Source organism: Emys orbicularis, chromosome 11 (assembly GCF_028017835.1).
Source record: "Emys orbicularis isolate rEmyOrb1 chromosome 11, rEmyOrb1.hap1, whole genome shotgun sequence".
NCBI classification, from domain to species: domain Eukaryota; kingdom Metazoa; phylum Chordata; order Testudines; family Emydidae; genus Emys; species Emys orbicularis.
Window position 1 is genome coordinate 78271956 of NC_088693.1, and position 22330 is coordinate 78294285.

Genomic DNA, 22330 nt, shown 5'->3' on the forward strand with positions numbered 1-22330 from the left:
TGTGTGTGTGTGTGAGAGAGAGAGAGATGCGCATTGCCCCTTTAAGTACGCTGACCCCACTCTAAGTATATTGCCTTTTTAAGTAGATCAGCAAGTTGAGACAGCAGCTGCTGCCAGCAAGTTCCTTCCATTCTGAGCGCTGTCGTGTGTGTCCCCCCCCCGCCCGCTCTGTGGAGATGGGGTAAGGGAGACACTTTGACATTAGTCCCCCTCTTCCTCTTCCTCCCCCCTCTCCCCACCCGCCGCACAGCAAGCAGGAGGCTCCCAGGAGCAGCTCCAAGGCAGAGGGCAGGAGCAGCACATGGCAGTGGGAGAAGGGACAGCTGAACTGCCCGGCAATTGATAGCCTGCTGGACGACTGCCGCATAGGGAACATAGGGGAGCTGATGGGGGCCTGCCGGTCCACCCTGGCTCCAAGCCCCCACCAGTTAGCTCCAACAGGCTGCCCTTTCTGCAAGCAGTGGATGAAGCGGGCAACTGCCAAACAACGTTATAAGGGAGCATTGGGCAACTTAAAATGAGCATGTTCTCTAATTGATCAGCAACGTAACAATGTTAACCTGGATGACTTTATGTGAGGAGTTACTGTAGTATTTTTTTCAGCACTGTTTGGGTTGTTCTCCAATTTAGAATACACCTCATTACAAAGTACATGTACAACGTTTTACAAAAAATTTTAAACGCTTTTACCCAAAAGCAAAAAGGAGAAAAGTAAAAGGAGAAGACATCTTAAAACAGAGGCTCCCTCATGGACCACATCAATTCCCATTCATGATTGCATAGCATCTCTGTGGCAAATACAGTAACTGCTTACATAAAGAAGTGATGTTAGGAACAATGTATTTTTAGTCCCTTTTAATGTGATTTAATTGACAAACAATCAGAAGAGTTAGACTCATGTGACTAGCAAGTAATCTGGCCCAAAAACCATCTTAGGAATTGCTGATTTATCTTTTCCATTTCCAACTTGTGTGTCTCTAGGACTTTATAAAGACAATCCGGGGAAAAGGTTTTATAATAATTGTTCAACCTCAGAAAATTGCATACATTTTGGAACATAAATTTTGGAATTTGTTAAAAAACATTTTAGCTTAGACCTCACCTTTAGCTGTGTAATCTGCTGTTCCAATAATACCTCTGACTGACATTTGAGCAGTTCAATCTCTTCCTGGAATTGAAGCTGCTGCTTCAATTTCACCTCCTCAAACTGAGCTAGGAGACCTGTTCGCACAGTTTCCACTTCAGAGGCAGAGGCAGAGGCATACATCTGTAAGATTTTTTAATCAATTTTATTGAGAAAAATCAATAACTCCACCCCCAAATCCCACAGTGATTTTCCCTCCAACCCTAAGGGCCAGATTCTCAGCTGGTGTGAACTGCCATACTCCACCTCCATCTTTACTGAAGGAATCCAGATCTTATCTCTGTGCAAGTTCGCAAAGATACAGGCAGGTGGAAGTGGAGGTGGAGGATTCTGAGAGAGGAGCTTGACACCAAAGTACTACGAAACAAATTGCCTAGTTAATCTAATGATCAACTCAGATTGGGAGAGCACACCACCCGCTTGCTTCTTCTGATGCCCATAAGGCTCATGGAAATACACCAGAGAAAGAGTAGTCAAACAAATGGCAGCTGTGCCTCATTAAGACAATATAACAATTACCCAATGACTAGTGATATTGGGCTTCTAGGAAAATTTCAGCTGCATTCTTCTTTGTAAACTGAATCACTGCGGCCATTAGACTGACAGGAAATCCTGTTTCCAGGATCAAGGCACTTAAAGCATGAGAATTTTCACTTGACCAACAAAACTAGCTTCCCAGGCATATATATACTTCTTCTACAGAAAACCCAAAGGGACAGGCAGTACATATTTTCAGGTCAACCTAGAGGTCCTCCCCCCAAATCCAAAGGAAATTAAGGTTTTCCCCAAAAGTAAACAACTTTTGCAAGGGGGACATTGCCATTCAAACTCTCAAAAATTGCACTTATGATTAGCAGTCCCATTGCTCATTACTGAATTTTGCAGTGCAATGAGTGAAAAAGCAAAATAATGTATCATAAAAAAGGGAAGTTACTAATCTTATAGTAACAGTTCTTTGAGATGCGTGGTCCCTATGAGCACTCTGCCTGTGAATGCTCATGCACTACATGAGCCTGAGACCAGAAGATTTTTCCTAGCAGCGCCCACTGGTCAGTGCCTGCATCCTTGCTCTCCTCATACTCCATGCCGAGGGCATAAAGGGCGGTATTGGCCAATCACCTCTCCTGTTCCTTCTCTAACCTGAATCAATGGATAGGATCTGAAGCAGAGGTGAAGGAGGGCGGATAGTGGAATATAGATAGGGATCACATCTTGACGAACTCGTTACTATAAAGGTAAATAACTTACCTTTCTTCCTCAAGTGCTGATCCCTAGGTGTATTCCACTGTGGGTGACTGAAAACCGGAGGCAGGTGCAAGGCTGCAGGCAGTAAAGATGTTTGTAGGGCCTCCACACCAAAGAATGCATCAGCTGTGGAGGCCTGAACTAAGGCATAATGTTTCGTGAAGGTACAAACTGAATTCCATATTGCTGCTTTGCAAATACCAAGCAGGGGCACCTTCTGACACAATGCTAACGAAGCTGCTTGTGCTCTAGCAGAATGAGCCCTCACACAGTGTGGGAGAGGAAAATTCACCAAATAAAAGTAGAATACAGCCCAAAATCCACTTAGAGTCTGAGAGGCTATAGCTTGTCCTCTCATTCATTCCACAATGGCAATGAACAATGGAGGCAGCTTTGTGATAGATTTCATTCTTTGCAGGTAAAAAGCTAATTATGCTTCACATCAAGGGAATGAAGTCTCTTATCTTCACTGGTGGCAAGAGGCTTAGGGAAAAGAAAACAGGTATGTGTTTATGTGGAAATCCAAAACTACTTTAGGGGTGAATTTCAGGTGCAGCCGTAGTGAGACTTTGTCCTGTACCGTATATGGTAAATTGGTCATAAGGCTTTACTCTTGCATCACTGCGCATGCACAGAATTTATGTCCCCCACAGATTTCTTTTGCTTCCCTGCAGAAAAATGACTTCTGACAGGGAAGCAAAGGGAAGGCGCAAGAGCAGTCACGCGCCTCTCCCTGGCAGTGCAAGCAGGTTGGTTTGGGCGCCCAAAGAAGCCGGTAGAGACATAAATCACCACCTGGAGAGGGGTGGGCAGTCGTGCATGAGTGTGCAAGAGAGACACACTCTATTCCTCTCGCTCACTTTTGCGGCACACTTGGCATGGAAGGGCTTCAGAGTGTTTATGAGGAGGTAGGCGTGGGGCAGGCTCTGTCCCATCAGAGCAGAATGTAGCAGCCTGCTTGCTTAGTGAATTGTTCCCATTGTCTTTGTGAATTCCCCTAGGAGTATAAAACAGGTGTGAAAGTTTTAATTCTCCTTTGCATTGCCAGAGTGGTGTAAAGGACAGTATGGCTTTATAAATGCTTATGGTGCTTTAGTGATTAGAACTGGTCTAAATTTTTGGACTGAAAAATTTCCTATCAAAGTGTGCTCCATGAACTGTTTGCTACTGACCTTTCTGGAGATGTTCGGTAGCCAATATAAATTTTGAGTTTGATTCTCCAGCCCTCACTTGCTCTTCAGTTGCCTATGATGTAACTCTGAGCTTATGGCTGCATATATTTGTTGACTAATAACTAGAAAGAAAGGGTTAAACCTAGCTACATTACTATTAGGAAAGGGCATTTGGGGATTTTCTCCAATGCTCCCCACTCTGATTCTTCATCCATTGTATTGCAGTTTAAATAAATTAGAGAAATAATTGAAACCAGAGTGATTATATTGTGTTATTTTGACAAAGAAAATATTCAGAATTTTAAAATACTGTGTGCAGAATTTTTTATTTTTTGGTGCAGAATTCCCTTAGGAATAATAAGGGCTCTAAGATCACTTACCTTTCTGGCCAAAGTGATGGCAACAAGGAAGGCAACCTTCATCAACAACTAGGACATTGAACACGTAGCTAACGGTTTAAACAGCGACCTAGATGATACCAAGAGTACTAAATGAGATCCCATTGTGGAACTGGTCTCATTATTGGTGGAAAGGTTCTAATCCAGGGGTAGGCAACCTATGGCATGTTTGCCGAAGGCGGCACGCGAGCTGATTTTCAGTGGCACTCACACTGCCCTGGTCCTGGCCACCGGTCCGGGATGCTCTGCATTTTAATTTAATTTTAAATGAAGCTTCTTAAACATTTTAAAAACCTTATTTACTTTACATACAACAATAGTTTAGTTATATATTAAAGATTTATAGAAAGAGACCTTCTAAAAACGTTACTGGCATGCGAAACCTAAATAAAGAAAGACTCGGCACACCACTTCTGAAAGGTTGCCGACCCTGTTCTAATCAAACCCTTCAGAAACCTGACTATCACTGAGTGAAGATGAAGTAGTCATCAATTAGTAGGTGGGCATGTGCTGATTGCCGCTAGGTGAACTTAGCCAGCTAAAGGAAAGCTACACAGTCTTCAGAGCAAGAAGATAAATCCAGAATAGCAGGATGTCTGCTGTCTCATGGGACATATGGTGTTGCTGGGCTCACATACAGAAATATTTCCGCTTGACTATGTATTATTGTCTGGTGGAATCCTTTCTGGTATTTTTAAGAATGGCTTGAACGACTTCCAAACACGATTGTTCTAGCTGTGAAACCCATCCAAATATCAAGCCAGGAGATGACAAGAGACCAGGCTGGGATGTTTGACCTTGCTGCAGTCATGGGTCAACAGATCCAGGACAGACTGGATGCTGATGGGTGGACAGGTTGACATCTGCCACCTGGGAGTCAATGAGGATGATTAGCACTGTGTCCTGTTGTAACTTGAAGTTCTGCGGAAGAACAAGTGGGATGGGAGGCAAGATGTACCTCAGATGACCCATCCAGGAAAGTAGGACAGCATCACTCTTGCAACCATGACTCTGAGTTCCTCTGGAACAGAACATGCTGCAATTCCTCTTCATCTGGGATGAGAAAAGGTCCCAAAGTAGGGGCTCCCTACTGAGAAATGATGCTGCTCACTACAGAATCATGTAGTTCTCCACTCATGGCTGGTGGCATAATCCCTACTGAGGCTTTCCACCAATGAATTGTGAGCACCCAGAAGGTACACCGCTGATGGAGTAAAGTGGTGCCCCAAAAGTTCACCATGTATATGCACAGTGGGATGGATTTCACCCCTCCCTGCTTGTTGACATAGAACACAGTCATTATGTTTTCTGACATTACCAGAATATATCAAGATCATATGAGCCGTAAGAATGCCTTGCAGGCTTCCCAGACTGCTCTTAGACACAGGATATTTATATGCATTCGGGTCTCCTGAGGTGTCCAAGTGCCTTGTACTGTGCGGTCATCCATGTGGGCTCCCCAGCCTAATAGGGAGCCATCCATAATTATAATTTTTTCTGGTGTGGGAGGGAAGAAACACACACACACACACACACACACACCCCTGGGATATTCTCCCACTTCAGCAAGGCCTTCAACCTTGGAAGGAATCGTCATGGCGTGATTGCTTAGCACATACACTATTCAGAGTCAGTGCAGACTTGCCAATGGTCATGTAAGTACATGACACCAGATGCCACAATAGCATGAAGCATACCCAAACTGATGTTCAAGTACTGGGCACGGCTTGGTAGATTAACATCCTCATGAAGTGGAACCTGTCCAGGACCGATAAGCTCCCACCCTCACTGACTCCAGGTCTCCCATATGAAGTCTGTATTTTGGGGGAGGGATAGCTCAGTAGTTTGAGCATTGGCCTGCTAAACCAAGGGTTATGAGTTCAATCCTTGAGGGGACCATTTAGGGATCTGGGGCAAAAAAAAAAAAAAAAAAAAAGTTGGGGATTGGTCCTGCTTTGAGCAGGGGTTGGACTAGATGACCTCCTGAGGTCCCTTCCAACCCTGATATTCTATGATTCTATCAGATTCAGGAATCTTCTCTGTGTTTACACCGATTCTCAGGTATGTTAGGATATGGAGCAGCAATGATGTGGATGCCATAACTTCTAGACAGGATCTGCCTGTCAGGAGCCAGTCATCTAGGTATAGGAAGATGGTGGAGCCACTGCGATGGCCTTGTGCTGTTGCTACTGCCAACACTTTCTTAAATACTCAGGGTGTTGTTGTTTGGTCAAAAGGAAGCACCCTTACTGGCAGTGGTTGGGAGCTACTACAAAGAGAGGGTTACTCACCCTTTGCAGTAATGGAGGTTCTTCGAGATGTGTGTCCCTGTGGGTGCTCCACTTCAGGTGTTGGTGCATCCTGGCACCATTGATCAGAAATTTTCGGTAGCAGTATCCATCTAAGTCACTCATCATCTAGTCTGTAGTAGTGTCCGTTGACGCCTCATCTAGTGCACGTGCAACCCGACACCCTCAGTTCCTTCCCCACCATACAGTCATTACTACAAACTCCAAAGTAGAGGGAAGGAAGGTGGGTAGTGGAGCATCCACATCTTAATGAACCTCAATTACTGCGCAGGATGAGTAACCCTATCTTCTTCTTCGAGTGCCTTCCCTGTGGGTGCTCCACTTCAGGTGACCCTAGAGCAGTGCCCTTCTGCAGATGAAAGCAGCTTCGGAGTTGTATGCATAGTGGAGGCTAGCACTCATAGACCTAGCATTGTGCCTGAGTTTGAAGCTTGAAAAATTGCATTATGGTTTGTAAATGTGTGTTCAAAGGCCATGGGGCTGCTGTGCATATGTCTACGATTGGGGGTTCTGTTTGGTGTTGTTGATAACACATATGGATGTAATTGGAAACCCTTTTTGATAATCTGTGTGGATATTGCAGAGCCCTTGGAACACTGTCATGGAAACAAAAAGCCTGGGGGATTTTTGGAAAGGCTTCGTTCTGTCCAGGTAGAACGCTAATGTGTGTTGGACGTCTAAAGTATGTTGAGCAACCTCTTATGTATTCACATGGGGTTTGGGTTAAAATGTAGGCACGTGAATCGGTTGACTGAAGTGGAAAGATTATAATATTTTGGGTATAAATTTTGGACGTGGTCTCAGGGTGACTTTGTCCAAGAAAAATATGGTGTATGAAGGATGAGCCATGAGAGCCCCTATTTCACTTGTCACATGATGTAATTGAGACCAAGAATGCTACCTCATTGATAAATGAAGTAGAGACCAGGTGGCAAACGGTTCAAATGGGGTTCTGGTCAGACTTCTGAGCACCAGGTTTAAGTCCCATGCTGGCATAGGGTTGCGTATTTCTGGGTACATATTCTGTATGCACGTGAGAAAGCATTTTGTCATCTGGTTTGCGAATATTGAGATGCCATCAGTCTTATGGTAAAAAGTGGTAATGGCTGCGAGTTGTACCCTAGCCAAGTTTGTGGAAAGCCCTGAGCTCTTTATGTCTAATATTGTAGTCCAAGACCAACAGGAGTGGTGCTGAGAGCACAGATACATGTTTGTTCTGGTATCATAAGAACCTTTTTCATTTTTGTATGTAAGTGGTTTGCATAGCTGATTTTCTGCTGTTTACTAACACCAGTTTTACTTGTTCCGAGCAGGTTAAACCGTCATGGTGGAGCCACGCCTTCAGATGAAGTTTCTTCAGATGAAGTTGACTTTGCACACATACAAAATGGGAAATGACTGCCTAGGAAGGAGTACTGCAGAAAGGGATCTGGGGGTCATAGTGGACCACAAGCTAAATCTGAATCAATAGTGTAACACTGCTACAAAAAAAGCAAACATCATTCTACAATGTATTAGCAGGAGTGTTGTAAGGAAGACACGAGAAGTAATTCTCCCGCTCCACGCCACACTGATTAGGCCTCAACTGGAGTATTGTGTCCTGTTCTGAGCACCACATTTCAGGGAAGATGTGGACAAATTGGAGAAAGTCCAGCAAAGAGCAACAAAAATTATTAAAGGTCTAGAAAACATGACCTATGAGGGAAGACTGAAAAAACTGGGTTTGTTTAGTCTGGAAAAGAGAAGACTGAGGAGGGACATGATAACAGTTTTCAAGTACATAAAAGGTTGTTACAAGGAGGAGGGAGAAGAATTGTTCTTCTTAACCTCTGAGGAGAGGACAAGAAGCAATGGGCTTAAATTGCAGCAAGCAAGGTTTAGGTTGGACATTAGAAAAAGCTTCCTGTCAGGGTGGTTAAGCACTGAAATAAATTGCCTAGTGAGGTTGTGGAATCTCCATTATTGGAGATTTTTAAGAGCAGATTAGACAAACACCTGTCAGGGATGGTCTAGATAATACTTAGTCCTGCCATGAGTGCAGAGGACTGGATTAGAGGACTTCTCAAGGTCCCTTCCAGTCCTATGATTCTATGTCCATACCAAGGCTGCATGTCTCAGGCGTACTGGTCTCTGTATCTCCTAGTTAGATTGTCCTATGCTGGTTGGTGAGGAATCTGGTCACCAGAATCCTGGTCATCATCCTCATCGCTTGACAAAGCAGGGGTGATGGGGGAATCTGTCTGCTCCAGTGACAACTGCACTGGGGAGCCATTGGTGCCGAACAACGGAGAGCCGGAGAGGACGACACCACCATATCAATATGTTTTGCGAAGCGGTGAGATTCCGCTCATTTCAGTGCCGTGTCTGTCGGTGCTGACGATTTTTGTGGTACAGTGTTCGGTGTTGGTTGAGCATGCGGCAGTTTGACCTGTGCCGTTGGTGCCGACTTGGATCTCTCAGACTGTGCCAATACTGATAATGGCACTGATGCTGCCAGGCATTGCTATTGGAGATGGCTGCGGTGCCACCCCTTGCAGTGGCATTGTCAGTGCCGTGAAGGAAGAGGTTGGCTTGTATTTGCCCCTTGACTCCTTAACCTTGCCAGCAGAGGTCACGGTGCAGGCAGTGCCGTAGGTTCACGGTGCCTCAAAGGTGCTCACACTCGGCATGGTCGGCACCAAGGATAGTGATCATGCAGGAGACAATTTTCTTTTTAGCATTCTCCCTGCGGGGAAGATGTGGATCATTTCTTTGGTTTTTTTGAGGAAGAATGTTTTTGTCGCATCAGATTATGAGGTTCCTGGAGAGTCTCCTGTCGAGGGGCCCTGTTGTCCAGGGTCAGAGCCTAGTTGCAGGGACTTCTCCATGACAATAAATTTTAGGCAGAGATGTCTATCATGCCTGGCCCTGGCTTTGAGGTTGCTGCAGTGAGTCCACTTTTGCAGTATGTGCAACTTCCCTAAGCAGTGGACGCAGAGTGAGTGGCCATCAGAAATAGGCATAGTGTCCTTGCACAAGATGCATCTTTTAAAGCCTGGTGAACTAGGCATGTTTTTAATGTCCCTCGCTGAGGTAATTTTTAAACGAAAAGAAAACGAAAGGTTGAGGGTGGGTTTGAAAGAAGAAAAAGGGAGACGGAAAGCTATCTAAACTCTTAACGAACTGAAACTTAACTGTCACTGAAAAACTATTCCTAATTATTTTCCTAGATTGTCATTGACACCGCTACAGAGCTCCACCTCAGGCCGAGAACGGTTGAGAAATAACTGGAGGGCTCAGGTTGCGTGCGTGTTAGATGAGGCACCAACGGTGCCGCAAGATGACCACTGTGCATGTGCGACCAAGACAGACACTGTCATCGAAAATCTCCGATCAACAGCACCGGGATGCACCGACACCTGAAGTGCCGCACCCACAGGGACAGCGCTCGAAGAAGAACCTGATGTGCCTTTGGTGACACGGGTGGATTTCTACATGAAAGTATGCCTCTTTCATGTTGAGAGCTGTGAACCAACTGACTCTATCCAGGGACAGAATTCCTGATGCCAGTGTGACCATTCAGAATTTCAATTTGCAAATAAAAATACTGCATTGGATGTCAAAAATGGGTCTCCATCCTCCCTTTTTCTTGGGAATCAGGAAATACTGAATAAAACCCTTTTTCCCTGATACTGAAGTGGTACTCATTCTTTTCCTGCTCTCCTAAGAAGAGATTCTATCTCCTGAAGGAGGATCTCTTTGAGAGAGTGGTCCCTGAAGAGGGATGCACAAATGGTTTTTGGAGGGATGGTGAGGTGAACTCAGTGGTATAGCTGGAATGGATGATATTCAACACCCACTTGCCTGCAGTTATCACACTCCAGTTGTGGGCAAACTGTGCTAGGTGGCCACCAAAGCGGACACCAGAATCCGGTAAAGATGGCATTATTGAAGGTTCTCAGCACTCAAGATGCCATCAAAGAGATCTGTTGGCTGGGGGATAAGGTTGGGTGCATGTAGAGGAAATGGTAGGAGCAATCAATCTAAATTTTCATGCCCTCTGTTGTTTACAAGGCAGCTCAGAAGATCGCTGATAATTGAAGGGTTGTGGCGACAGCCTGGGCTTGTACAGCTGCTTGTAATACTTTCTTAACAGGGCCGCTGTATGTGCGCCCTGAAAGCAGGGTTGTCCTGGAGTCTTTTAGCAAGTGCAAAGACTGGTCTGTCTTTTAATTGAAAAGGTTAGTTTAATGAAAGGGCAAGTCCTATCCCATATTTTGGACGACCCCAGGGAACCTGAAGAGTGTAGCCAAGATTCATGGTGATTTGTACAGAGGTTCGGGACACCAACTTTCCCTCATCAAAAAGGGCTTGAAATTGAGCCCTATCTTCTTGTGGGAGTTTATCTTTGAACTCCAAGCACTTCAAATAGTTATTAAAATCATATCAGGACAGCAGCACTTGGCAGTTGAATGTTCACAATTCAAGGTTAGTGGCTGTGAATACCAATCTCCCCTCCCCAGATGGTCCAAGCACTTGACCTCTTCATCAGCTGGAGCATCCCTTGGGAGCTGTTGCCTGGTGCTTTCAGTGACTGCCTGACCAACCAATGAGTGTGGGGCAATGTCAGTAAATAAGAACTCTGTTCCCTTAACTGGACAACATATTGTTTCTCTGCCCTCTTGAGAGTACATGTTGGCAGGCTGTACCATATGGCTCTTGGCTGTTCTCAGCAAATGAAGCCATCCCGGAACACTACCAGACTAAATCCCGTCAGCTGCATGATGTTCAGGAGCTTGTGGTGTATCCCCTGAACCTTCTCTTGAGATCCTGGAGCTTCTCTGATACCCTCCACAACAGCTCTTGAAATTGCGATCATCCAGTAGAGACAGTGATGCTGGATCAACTGACTCCTCAAGAGATGAGGATGATACCCTGTCAGTACCAGTAGTACCAACAGTTCCAGTTCCTTTTCCCCCTTTTCCATGGGCTCTGGGGGAACCTCTGGCTGATCTCTTGGAGAAGGGTGATGAGACTCCCGGTAGGACGACATGCAGTCATGATACCCATATGTACAAGTCCCATGGACCCCAAGTAAGGGCAGCTCAAGGGGTCGAAAGTAGGCTGTGGAGGCCCCCAAGACACTGGGTGCCACTGGTCCTGAGGAGAATGTTCCAATTTATGAGGCTGGGATGTGGCCCAGCAGATTCTCAATCCCCCCTCTGGGCTGACCTCTCTCAGTTGAGGTGATGTTGGCCCTTTAGATATTTTCACTTCAGGGGAATCGGATATATCGGGTGCATTTCCATAGGCAGTGTTGGTGGTTCTTACTGAGTGGGGATGCGACAACTGGTGGACAAGATAAGGGACAAACTTCCCTTCTAGTAAGTCCCTGTCAACTGTTGGGGTCAAAATCTTTCTGCTGGGAGCTGGTTCCATCATTATGGGAGATTACGGATCCGAAAGGACGAAAAATATCCTCCAGAGTGATAGAAGTGTGTATCCCTTTAGGGCACCACTGGAGCCGATGTGATAGATGGTTCTTTATGAGATCTTGGCAGTTCAGACAATATGCTGAGGTCTCGCTGACTATTCTTGGTTGGTACCAACAGTTCTCTGTCCTTCGGGTTCCGCTGCCTAATCCTGGCCAGTATTGGAGTAGATATCACAGATGTCGAGGTCAGTACTGAAGTACTCCTGCTCTTACATGCCTTCTGGTCAGAGCCATGAGACTAAGATGGACCTAAATCCGTGGGACCAGGGTGCAAAGACTTGCCTGACTTCAAAGTCAGGGAGGGATCCCCTCTTTGAGATGAATTTAGAGGGGGATCTGCTCCTATGCTTATGGAAGTGCTTCCTGCTCTTCTGGGGAGCCCGGGGAGTAAGGTCTTTGGCACTGCTCTTCCCTGCTTCTGAGTCAGACATCGTTGTGCTAGGAGGCACACTTCTGGCTACCTCTACCAGATACACAAGGGGATCCCCCAAGCCCGGGTCTGACTGGGGCTTCAATGCATGCTCCATAAAGTTTTTCCTCAGCCTGAATTCCTGCACTTGCCAGGTTTGGCATGTTGCAAAGTGCAGTTTCTCCAAGGCAGTAAAGGTACTGCTGATGATCGTTGCTAACCAGAAAGGAGTTCGTGCAAGAGATACAGTTTTTTAAAGCCTGATAACCTGGGCATAACCTAACCCCATACTGGGGAGCGCTCCCAGAATTGGGGAGGGGATTTTTAACTAGTTATACTAAGCAAACTAACAGTAGATAACTATAAAAAAATATGTACAATATTCACAGGTTGAAGACAGAGAAGCAGTTCTGGACACTGGAGCGCGCTGTCTCAGAACATCCAGCAGTACAAAAGAACTGGAAATGCTGCCAGTCCACACTGCCCCTTATACTCTCAGTGGAGAACATGAGGAGAGCAAGCGCATAGATGTGGACCACCAGACATTGCCAGCAAGAAACTTCCAGTCTCAGGCACATAAAGCGCATGAGTACCTACAGTGGAATACACATAGGGATCAGTGCTGAAAGAATAAAGTTTAAAACTTTAAAAGAAAAGTATTTTGTTCATTTATTTTGTCAGATGTATTTAGGTGAAGTTCAATTTTAATGATTTGTGACTCTTCAGAGCACACTTGTAAATGTGTTTCATTATTTTTGCAGTATATACTGCAATAATGAAATCTTAGTCATTTGAGGCCTCACTACAACATCTGTGGTGCATGGCTGAAGTAAGAAAAAGCTAGTTTCTATTGTATTTCAGCAGTAACTGGAAACAAAAAACCACTAACACTAGCCAAGAAGCGTAATTAAAAACATTTCTTGGACTTCATTCAAGAAGCTTGCTGATGTTTGCTTCCTTCTGTACATACACAGCAACAAAAGAAGTGGGCAAAGCTTTAAGGAAAAAAGGTAAGAACTTTAATATCATTTTCGAAAGTGACAGCTACTCAGAAGCCTACGCATCACTGAAAAAGTCAGTGCTGCTCAAAATAGTCCACTTATTCTCACATTGAACTTCAAGACAATATTTCCCTTCCCTTAAATAGATAATGCAACATTAAAATGAGTCAGTATTGGTTGCACATATTAAATAACAATGGACGTTTAAAATCTTTCAGTTAAAAAAACCTGTAAGGAAAATGAAGGTCTGATATATTTATTTAGCTTAGCTTATCATGCCAGTATATGTGTGTGTCTTTTGTTGTTGATTTTGTTTGTCGCTATATTGAAGTGAGTTATAATTTTAATGTACTTTAGGCTAGAGGTAGGTTTAAATGTTTCAAGGTTCTTTTGTTTCTTTACTTACACCAGTGCATCAAATCAAATAGTATCCAGCTCCATAACTGGTGATTTTTATTTTCAAGATAATGAAATTCAATTTGTTCTATTTTAGAAGATAAGCTATTTGACCAGTCCTTACCTTCTCTTCATGTTCATGCTGTGCTTTTAGCTTCTCTAGCTCTTCCTGCAGCTGCCAGGAGTATTCTTCTTTCTGTCTCTGAACTTCTGCCACATGGAGATCTTGGAGCTCTTCTAGTGCTTTTTTATGATGTTCCTCCATATGCAACACTTCTTCACGCAATACATCCAGAGCCTTATGATTTTCTTCTTCCAACATACATCTTTGATTTTGAAGAGCGGTGTTCAAATCTTCCTATAATATTATTCATTTTAAAACAGCAAACATCCCCATTATATCCAGTTCATAAATTGTATGCTGCAGTATTAAAGTTACCCCCTGCCCAGTGAATTTCCAAACCACATAAGTCAATATTTACCACCAGCGTCTCCTGGACCCTGACTGAGCATGCACTTCACTTACCTTTGAATTTATTTTGTAAAACTTACTAGTAATAAGAAATTACATCTCTATTGGTCTTCTTGTTCCTTCCTACATACAACTCTCATCACCACAACCCCCCAACATCAAATTTATTACAATCAGGAGCATGAAGCATGAGACTTCAGTGGAACCTTAGCACCAATTTAAGTGTTGACTTGAAAAGGGCTGCCTTCTTGAATCAGGGACAAGGAGTGGCAACTTGTGTGTCATCTTCAGTATAATCAAGTAGGCTTACAAATTTAGGCTCTAAATAAACCAATACAAAATGATGCCCTTTGTGTCCTTACTCAACAGAAGGAAAATATTCAATAGCATCTGCTGGGACTTTATATCCTAGCAACAAGCCACTACCCTACTTCTGGGACTCATGATACATACCAAGAAGCTAAAGCACTCTCAAACACCCTTAGAAGATGTTATTTCAATGTACTGGATGCGTAACATATTTCAAGACTTCCTATGTTCTGTTCAAGTTTCTAAAATTATGCAAAATGTGATTTAGCAGGATCCTAGGTTTACTATGATATTGCTGAAACCTCAGAATCTATTAAGACTATTTTTACATTTAACAAGTTGCTAAGCACTAATTAATGAGGAGGATGAAGTTAGCTACAAAATGGAAGGTTTTTGGAGTGCCAAGTAAGTTGTACTATATATACACATTAAAATGTATAACTTAGCTAGATAAACATGCAGTATAATCACACACTAGGACTGAAGCAAAAGAGTTATTGTCCTATGACTGTCACCTTTTATGCTTCCCCTCAGCCAGTTTACTCATCAGGGTCCAAAGGAATAAATGATGTTCTGAGCTTGCAGTTTAGAATATTTTTGTATGATGTACCACTAAGGAAGAATGTCAGTAACAACCTTAAGAATTACCAGCTATTCCTTATTGCACTGTGGTTGAAGCCATTTTCAAAATATAAAAATTTTGTTTCATGAGGAAAAGCAAGAAACTGTAGGAAGCTGTCCATTCTAGAAGGGTTCATGCAAAACTTGCTTTGAAATTCTTATTTCAAAATAATTTTAAAAATACTTTATACAAAGTAAGTGATTGCACTTCTCCAAAATGATATCCTATGGGAAGTAATAAAACTGTTGAGGAGAATGTATGAACTATTCTCTCATTTCCAAGCCCTGTAGATTTCAAACATTTCTGCATGTAGTGAAAGTAACAAAGAAGAAAAACTTTGTATTTCCATTCAACTCAGAATCTAAGCTTTCATAATGATCATATTTAAATACGTATATGCTTATAATTTCTCTCCTTTTGCCTTTGTTCTTAACAATTAAGAAAACTATTACAAAGGAGTTAAGCAGTAGCTGCTCAATCAATAGAGCATTTCGCAAACAGAACAAAACAACTATGGAAAATAGATTTCAAATGAAAGACTGTTGGTTTTGAAACTGATCTAAACTCAAAATCAAAGAGGATCATCTTACAGTCATGTTTTCCCCCAACTCACCTTATGAGCTTCTTCTAGTTCAGCAGCCATGGCTTTAAGTTTTTCAATATGAATAGTAGCTAACTCAATTTTCAGATTGTCTTGTGAAAGCTGCAGCTCTTCGGAATGTTTTAATTTCAGCCTTTCCATTTCCTGAGTCAAAATTGCTTGATTTGCCTTATCCTTCTCATGCAGCTGCTCTGTGAAATGCATCTGTAGATCCTCAACAGCTTGTTTGTGCTCATCTCGTATAATCTGAATTTCCGACAGGTATGACGACTCCAAAGAATCCAGATTTGACAAGTGTTTAGCTTCCAAATCATCAATTTGTGCTTGGTGCTTTGCCTGCAGCTCAGCTATATGAGCTTCAAGCTGAGCCTGCTGTTTGCTTTGTAATGTAGATTTAAGTGTCTCAATTTCAGCTTGGTGCTTTGTCTGCAGCTCAGCTGTGAGGGATACAATCTGTTGCTTATGCTTCTCCTGTAGCTGTTGACTTTGGAGTTCTAGCTCATCAACATGCTTCCCTTTCAACTCTTGGAGGAGAAGCTCTTGCTCTGTTGTGAATTTTTGAGTCATAACTTTGTGTTCCTCCATAAATCTAATTGCCAAGAAAATTAAGAATGTTGTCAAACAAGCATTGATAAGATGCAAGGAATAAAAACTAGGCAAAAATTGTTAAATTTGATCATCATATTTTTACCCATTTTATCCATAGCAAGACAAAGGAATTATCTTAGAGCAGTGCAATGGCCTATGTAAAGTGAGATGGTCATCTCAGGTTATTGCTTAGTAGACAAGTGCCCATATTACAAAAATCATTAATATAGGTGGCAGCATCCACAAAGATAAGCAATTAATGTGCACGCACAGAGATTATTCCCTTTAACTCACAATGAAGGTATATTAAGAGGGCAGTGTGGGGAAGTCTGTGGTACCTGCTTTGTAAACACATTCGGAGTTTCAGTTTAGTGTGAACTGAACAGAAAGCAACTGAGGCAGGCAGGGCTGGAATTTTCCCTTACTAGCAGATTAGAAGTACAAAACTGAAGTTCCCATTTGTTTCTATATGCAATACTGTAGTGATTATTTTTTAATAACTGTTGGTCTTAGTGTGTATTTATATGAAGTAAAATCTAGCAGTGAGACTTCATGGATAACACTACTGCTCCTTGCTAAAATAATACATGTTATATTTAGATAATATTTTGGTGCCACCAAGTGACAAAATTATGAATTGCCATTTCTTATGAGGTTTTAACACAAGCACAGTAAAAACCAATTAATTACATACTTGTTCTGTGCTTCCATAAGTTTAACTGCACATTCCTCTTGGAGCCCAAATGTGGCTTTTTCCAAATCTTTTTCCATGAGTGTCTTGGCGGCTTGCAGTTCACTGTCATACTGCGCCTGAGCTTTCTGTGTAGTCTGCATACTTGCTAAGCTATCCTCTAGCTGCTGCAAACTGTTCTGCTGCTCCTTTAGGGACTTCTCCAGTTCTACAATTCTGGCAGCCTGCTGATCCTGAAGCTGATTCATTTCAGCTTCACGAAGTTCAAACTCCTTTTGCAAAGTTTGCTTCTCATACTCTGCCTTGTCTTCAAGTTCTGTACGTAACCGTGATAACGTCTCTTCAACTTTGATCCTCAGGGCCTCTCTTTCACACTTCCATTCCTCCTCCTTTTCTTTGTGCACTTGTTCCACTTGCTGGACCTCTTCTCTAGCTCTTTTTAATTCATTCTTGTGATCATCAACAAGTTTACATTTTATCTATGAACATTACAAAAATAGATAAAGAGGTGAAACCATATCAACTGGAAATGTTCAGAATAAAATACTCTTATTAACCATTTAAACTCCTACAGGTCCTCAACTGTGGACCACTGTGGTCTTCAGAGATTCGACTGGTCATAGGGTCCTGGGTTTACCACCATATATTTTCAGCAGCTAAATTACATTAAAAGACAGCTAAAATGCATTAAACATTTTACTTTTCTACATAAGCAATTGCAGGGATGTTACAGAACTGTAAATAGGAGGAGGAAATCTGTGCGACAGTGACTGGTGAACAAGAGAGAAAAAAGGTGGCCCACAGGACACACTGCATTGAAAAGGTGGGCCACACCACACACAAAAAATTACCATTTTACCATCTTCTAAGAACCATCTAAATATTCAAATCTTGTGCTCGGGTCAGCTTTCAAAGCAAAAAACAAGATTTAGGTGTCAATTTGTTGATGCCTTATTTAAGTTAAAGCACTATTAAGAATACCAAAAGAGTAGTAAAGGAAGATTTAAATATTGACTAAATTCCAAAAAACATTTTCGCATCAAAATGCCCTAAAGCCTGAATTTAAGTCTTTCAACTTTTGTCTAAGATCCTCCTCCTCTCATTCGCTATACTTGCCATTATGTCCGTCACAAGGGGAAATAAGCATAGCATACACTTCAGATCCTAATCTTTCTGCAGGTTAGGGAGCAAAAATAAATAAATAAATCTGAAATGGTATTAATGTAATTTCAAATGTGTGATGCATGGGCAAAGGTTGAAGAATAGGGGTGATTAAGTTCCTATGAAACCGCTCAACTTCAACCTTTACATATGCATCACCCATTTGCAGACCCAACTCATCAGAACATTACAAGGTTTTAGCTATGCAACTCCCATTAATACTAAGACCCCACTACAGACAAGAAAGTTCAAATGGTAAGTATTGTTCCAGTCACTATTCCCATTAATTTTGCTTTACGCCTGGCAGATGCTGTATTTGACATAGTTATGTCATATTAAATACAAAAAACAAACTAATACATACTACCTTTTCCATCTCCTCTTTCAGCTGGGTTTCATGCTGGACACCAATGTCTTTGAGTTTAGTAATCTCTCTCTCTAAGTGTTGTATTTCTCCTTGCAGTTCTGCAATGTGCTGTTTCTCACACTGAAGGAGGGAGAGTTTAGCTTTGTGCTCATTCTCCAGCACACATACTCGTTCAGCAACCTCTGCTTCAACCTGGCGTGCTGCATCTTGAGCACTCTGTAGACGCAGCTTGGTAATTTCTGGATTGACGGTAAAAAAAAACATTTTGCTGTTTGTTTTAATGGGTCTTGATCATTCATAAACGTACAAAAATGAAGCTCAGTCATGACAGTAAAATAGTAAACACATCAATGGCTCTCTCGATTTCAAGTCTACCAAGAAGTTCTTAATAAAATGTTTCCACTTACATTTCTTATAATGGTCCCTTCTGGCACCTGGAATCTATGAACTTCAATAATCATCTATGAACTACCTTTTAATCTACAATACATTATCACTACCTATGCAGCCTATCAGCATCTCAAATATAAATGGTAGAAGGAACAGGTCATAACTTCTTCAGAGCCTAGTGGATAATGAGGTGGCAGATTTTCTGAAGATGAAATATTCTCTCAGCTCAAGCATATCCTCAGTAAACAACAAACAATATTTATAAACACAATCTCCCCCAAAATAGCAGAAAAGCAGCTTTGCCAAAAATTAGCAGGATAATGAATTTTTAATTTGAACAGTTTGTCCAGTATCTCACATTAGAGATTGCTGAATAACAGAAATATAGTACACCTTTTATAAATGATTTGATAAATAGCAAATCAAATAACATCTGACTGATGGTATTCAACCAACTCTACTCACAGTAGAACATGGCTATCTTTCAGGGTACGGATGCAGAGTCCAAAAAGCTTTGCTCTCACATATACCATCTCAGAGAGGAAATACATATAAGGACTACCACTATCTCCTCCCCACACCTTCATGGCACATGTAAAATTTATATAAAAACCTCTTGAAATTGCTTTGCACTATTTTAGTATAAATAGGTTAGAAGCAGCATGTTTCTTCCAGGAAAAAAGGGACAGCGGTGAGAAATTGCATAAAACATTGCTTACGCCCATACAGAACATTCCTTTGTTAAACTTAGTTATACAACAGTAGTAAAGTAGCAAAAGATTTGGGTTTTTAGGAGGGGACTATTTCTTTAGCTTGAGCTCTCTGGCCAATTTTTAAAGTAATATTTTCCTGACTTTTAATATAATTCTCTCCCCCACAAAGCTGTGTGAAAGATCTGCACAAACCAAAAAACTTACCAATGGAATATGCAGGGAAAACAGTGAACCCTACTGTACACTAAGCGCTATTAAAGCCATAAAAATCAAAAAGTGAAGAGATATGGAACAGGATTTTTTCCCTCCAATCTCTTTCTGCTAGTGGTCTAGGTGTTTCTTGTAATGCTAAAGTAGAGAAATTTTCAGAAAGAAGTGCAACAACTTGACAGGGCCCTTCTAAGCATCAAATATGGCAAGTACCACAGGAGTGTCTCATGTATGTAAATCGTTCCTCAGCTGTAGTTCATTATATTGTAGAAACTCACATTTAGGACTCTAGAGCAGGAATATTTATGAAAATGAAGATAAAGATGTTCAAAAGAATCGTAAAAAAAACAAACAATTCTCAGTACCATTTTTAATAAGTTTAAAGTGCTAGATTTCTTTTATGTAATTCCAAACTAATTTCGAATTTTCATATTCCTTCAAATAATCCTTTAAAGCCTAAAGATAAAAAAAAAGTTTTGACAATCCAAGAAGCTTTCCATTTTACACATGAACCTGCAAGTACATCTTACCTTTGATGTGCTCTTCTGAAAGCTTGGCACGGAGATGTTCAAGATCTAGACAATGTTTCTTTTTTAATTCCTCAATTTCTGAAATATATCTGTCTGAGAGATCCATCTTCATCTTCATCAGGTCCTCCTTATATTGGAGTGCGAGGGAAGATCTTAAGGAGTCTAGTTCATGTCTGTGTTTTTCCTCCAATTGCAGTCGCAAACAGGTAAGTTCTTCCTGCAGAAAATACACATTCAGAACAGAGACGGATACCTTTATCCTTCAGATAACTAGGCTAAAGAATTAATTTGACAGTAAGTGCACATAGCATATTGTAAACATACAAGTTCATTTACCAGTCTGCCTCCTCAGAACATTCTTGCTTCTACACCCACCTCTACCTCAACTCTGGGAGTAGAAGGATCCCCAGAAGGCCTAACTCTGCTTATACAGCCATGCTGCCACAAGGTAAAGTAGAGCTCCAGGAGCTGCCAGAGGATCTAGGAGAGTGGGAAATGCCTGTAGGCACCTGAGTAGGGGCTTGTCAAGTGTTTTGACACTAACATAGGGGAAGGAGACTGCTTATACTATCATTTGTATTACCATAGCACCTAGAAGCCCTACTCTTGGACCAGGACCCCATTGTAGCACTCAGCCAGGAGCCACACACGGGAAAGGACTTCCCAAGTGCCATGGCAACTCTTGAAACACTTATTTCTAAAGCAGCAAGTAAACAAAAAAGCAAAAAATGCATCAAAAACATCCTTTGTTCACTTATTTTGTCAAGTTGTATAGTTTTGTAAGACAATACCTTATAGTATACTTAGTAAAAACAATAGTAATACAAGACCTCAGTATAGCACCTGCTATTAAAACCATGCTAACAGGTGTGAAGCAACTGTTATGTTTTTGCGCAGATTTTAAAATGTGCACTATCATTTTTGTTAAAATTGACACTTCACCTTGTGCTGCTCCAGTTGCTGACTTAGTTGGTCAAGTATATCCCTTCTCTCTTTTTCACTTGCCTCTTCTAAAAGTGTGACCGAGGAGCTGAGCAGAGAAAAGGGATTTAAAAAATTAACTTGAACACTCACTTTATAAAATATAGAATTAGAAGAATTTATTGATTCTTAAGATATTAGAGTATACGTACGTACAGACCAGCATCTAGTCAAATACTCCTGAATAACCATTTCAACAAGAACCTGTCTGCATCCAAAAAACTGTCTGCATCCATTACTAACTTTCACCCTGGGGTTTCTGACCTCCCACCACCAATCCAAATACACACACAAAGCCTAAAGTGTTTTCTAGGAAAGGAAAGTTGAGTGTGTTTTGTCACAGATGAGATTAAAGAAAAGAACAGTCATCACCTGATATCTAAAGGCTGATCTTGACTAATCTCTGACTCCAACAAAGAGTATTCCTTTAATTCTTGCAGCCTCTGATGCAGCAGAGTTAATTCTTCTCTGTAGTTTTCTTCAGCTGCCCCTAGTTTCTCTTCAAAATAAATTCTCAGTTGTTCCAATTCAGTTTCATGTTCGCTTCTTCTTTGCTGCCGCTGCTGTTCAAAGTCTTGCTTTAAACGTTCTATTTCATCCACATGTGATGTGCGAGCCAGAAGCTGTTCTTTTAACTCTGGGTAGAAGATGGGAAAAAACCCAATACCTTTAACCTTGTTTTTAATCAAAAACAAAAAACCACAAACACTTTGGACTCAATCATAGATCCTATGAAGATGAACCGTATTTTGGGTGGGGAGAAAAGCACAGAACCCAACAGGCTGCATCAGAAAGAGTCATGCCTTCAAAGACATAATGCCAATGCCTCAACATTTTTGGGAGGGTTAGCAGAGCAGGTCTTGCTACGCCTTAAACTGAGTACAAATTAAGGGGTGAGAGAGCAGAGAAAACATAGCCACATCCCCATTTACCCCACACTTAGGCCTTGTCTAGCAACATCTAGCATCATCATTCAGGACTGAGAATCTGTAAAATGGGGATTATGATAGTGACCTCCTTTGTAAAGCATGTTTTGATCTACTGATGTAAAGCACTATATAAGAGCCTGGGATGATGATGATGATGATGATGCAGAGCCCTGAAATGGGGGTTGAACCCTGCACCTTCTAGTACTCCCATGAAGCAGG

General features: G+C 41.8%; 1 protein-coding gene across 1 annotated transcript in view; it reads right to left on the reverse strand.

Annotated features, from left to right (window-relative positions):
- Positions 1–22330, reverse strand: part of PCNT (pericentrin) — a 251434-nt gene that overhangs the window by 127857 nt on the left and 101247 nt on the right. Inside the window, exons 15-22 of the mRNA XM_065413237.1 lie at positions 21555–21819; positions 21144–21231; positions 20202–20418; positions 18359–18597; positions 16834–17309; positions 15564–16140; positions 13672–13905; positions 1103–1267 (exon numbers count right to left, since the gene is read on the reverse strand). Coding sequence (XP_065269309.1) covers positions 1103–1267; positions 13672–13905; positions 15564–16140; positions 16834–17309; positions 18359–18597; positions 20202–20418; positions 21144–21231; positions 21555–21819 — 2261 coding nt within the window. The remainder of the gene's footprint in view (positions 1–1102; positions 1268–13671; positions 13906–15563; positions 16141–16833; positions 17310–18358; positions 18598–20201; positions 20419–21143; positions 21232–21554; positions 21820–22330) is intronic.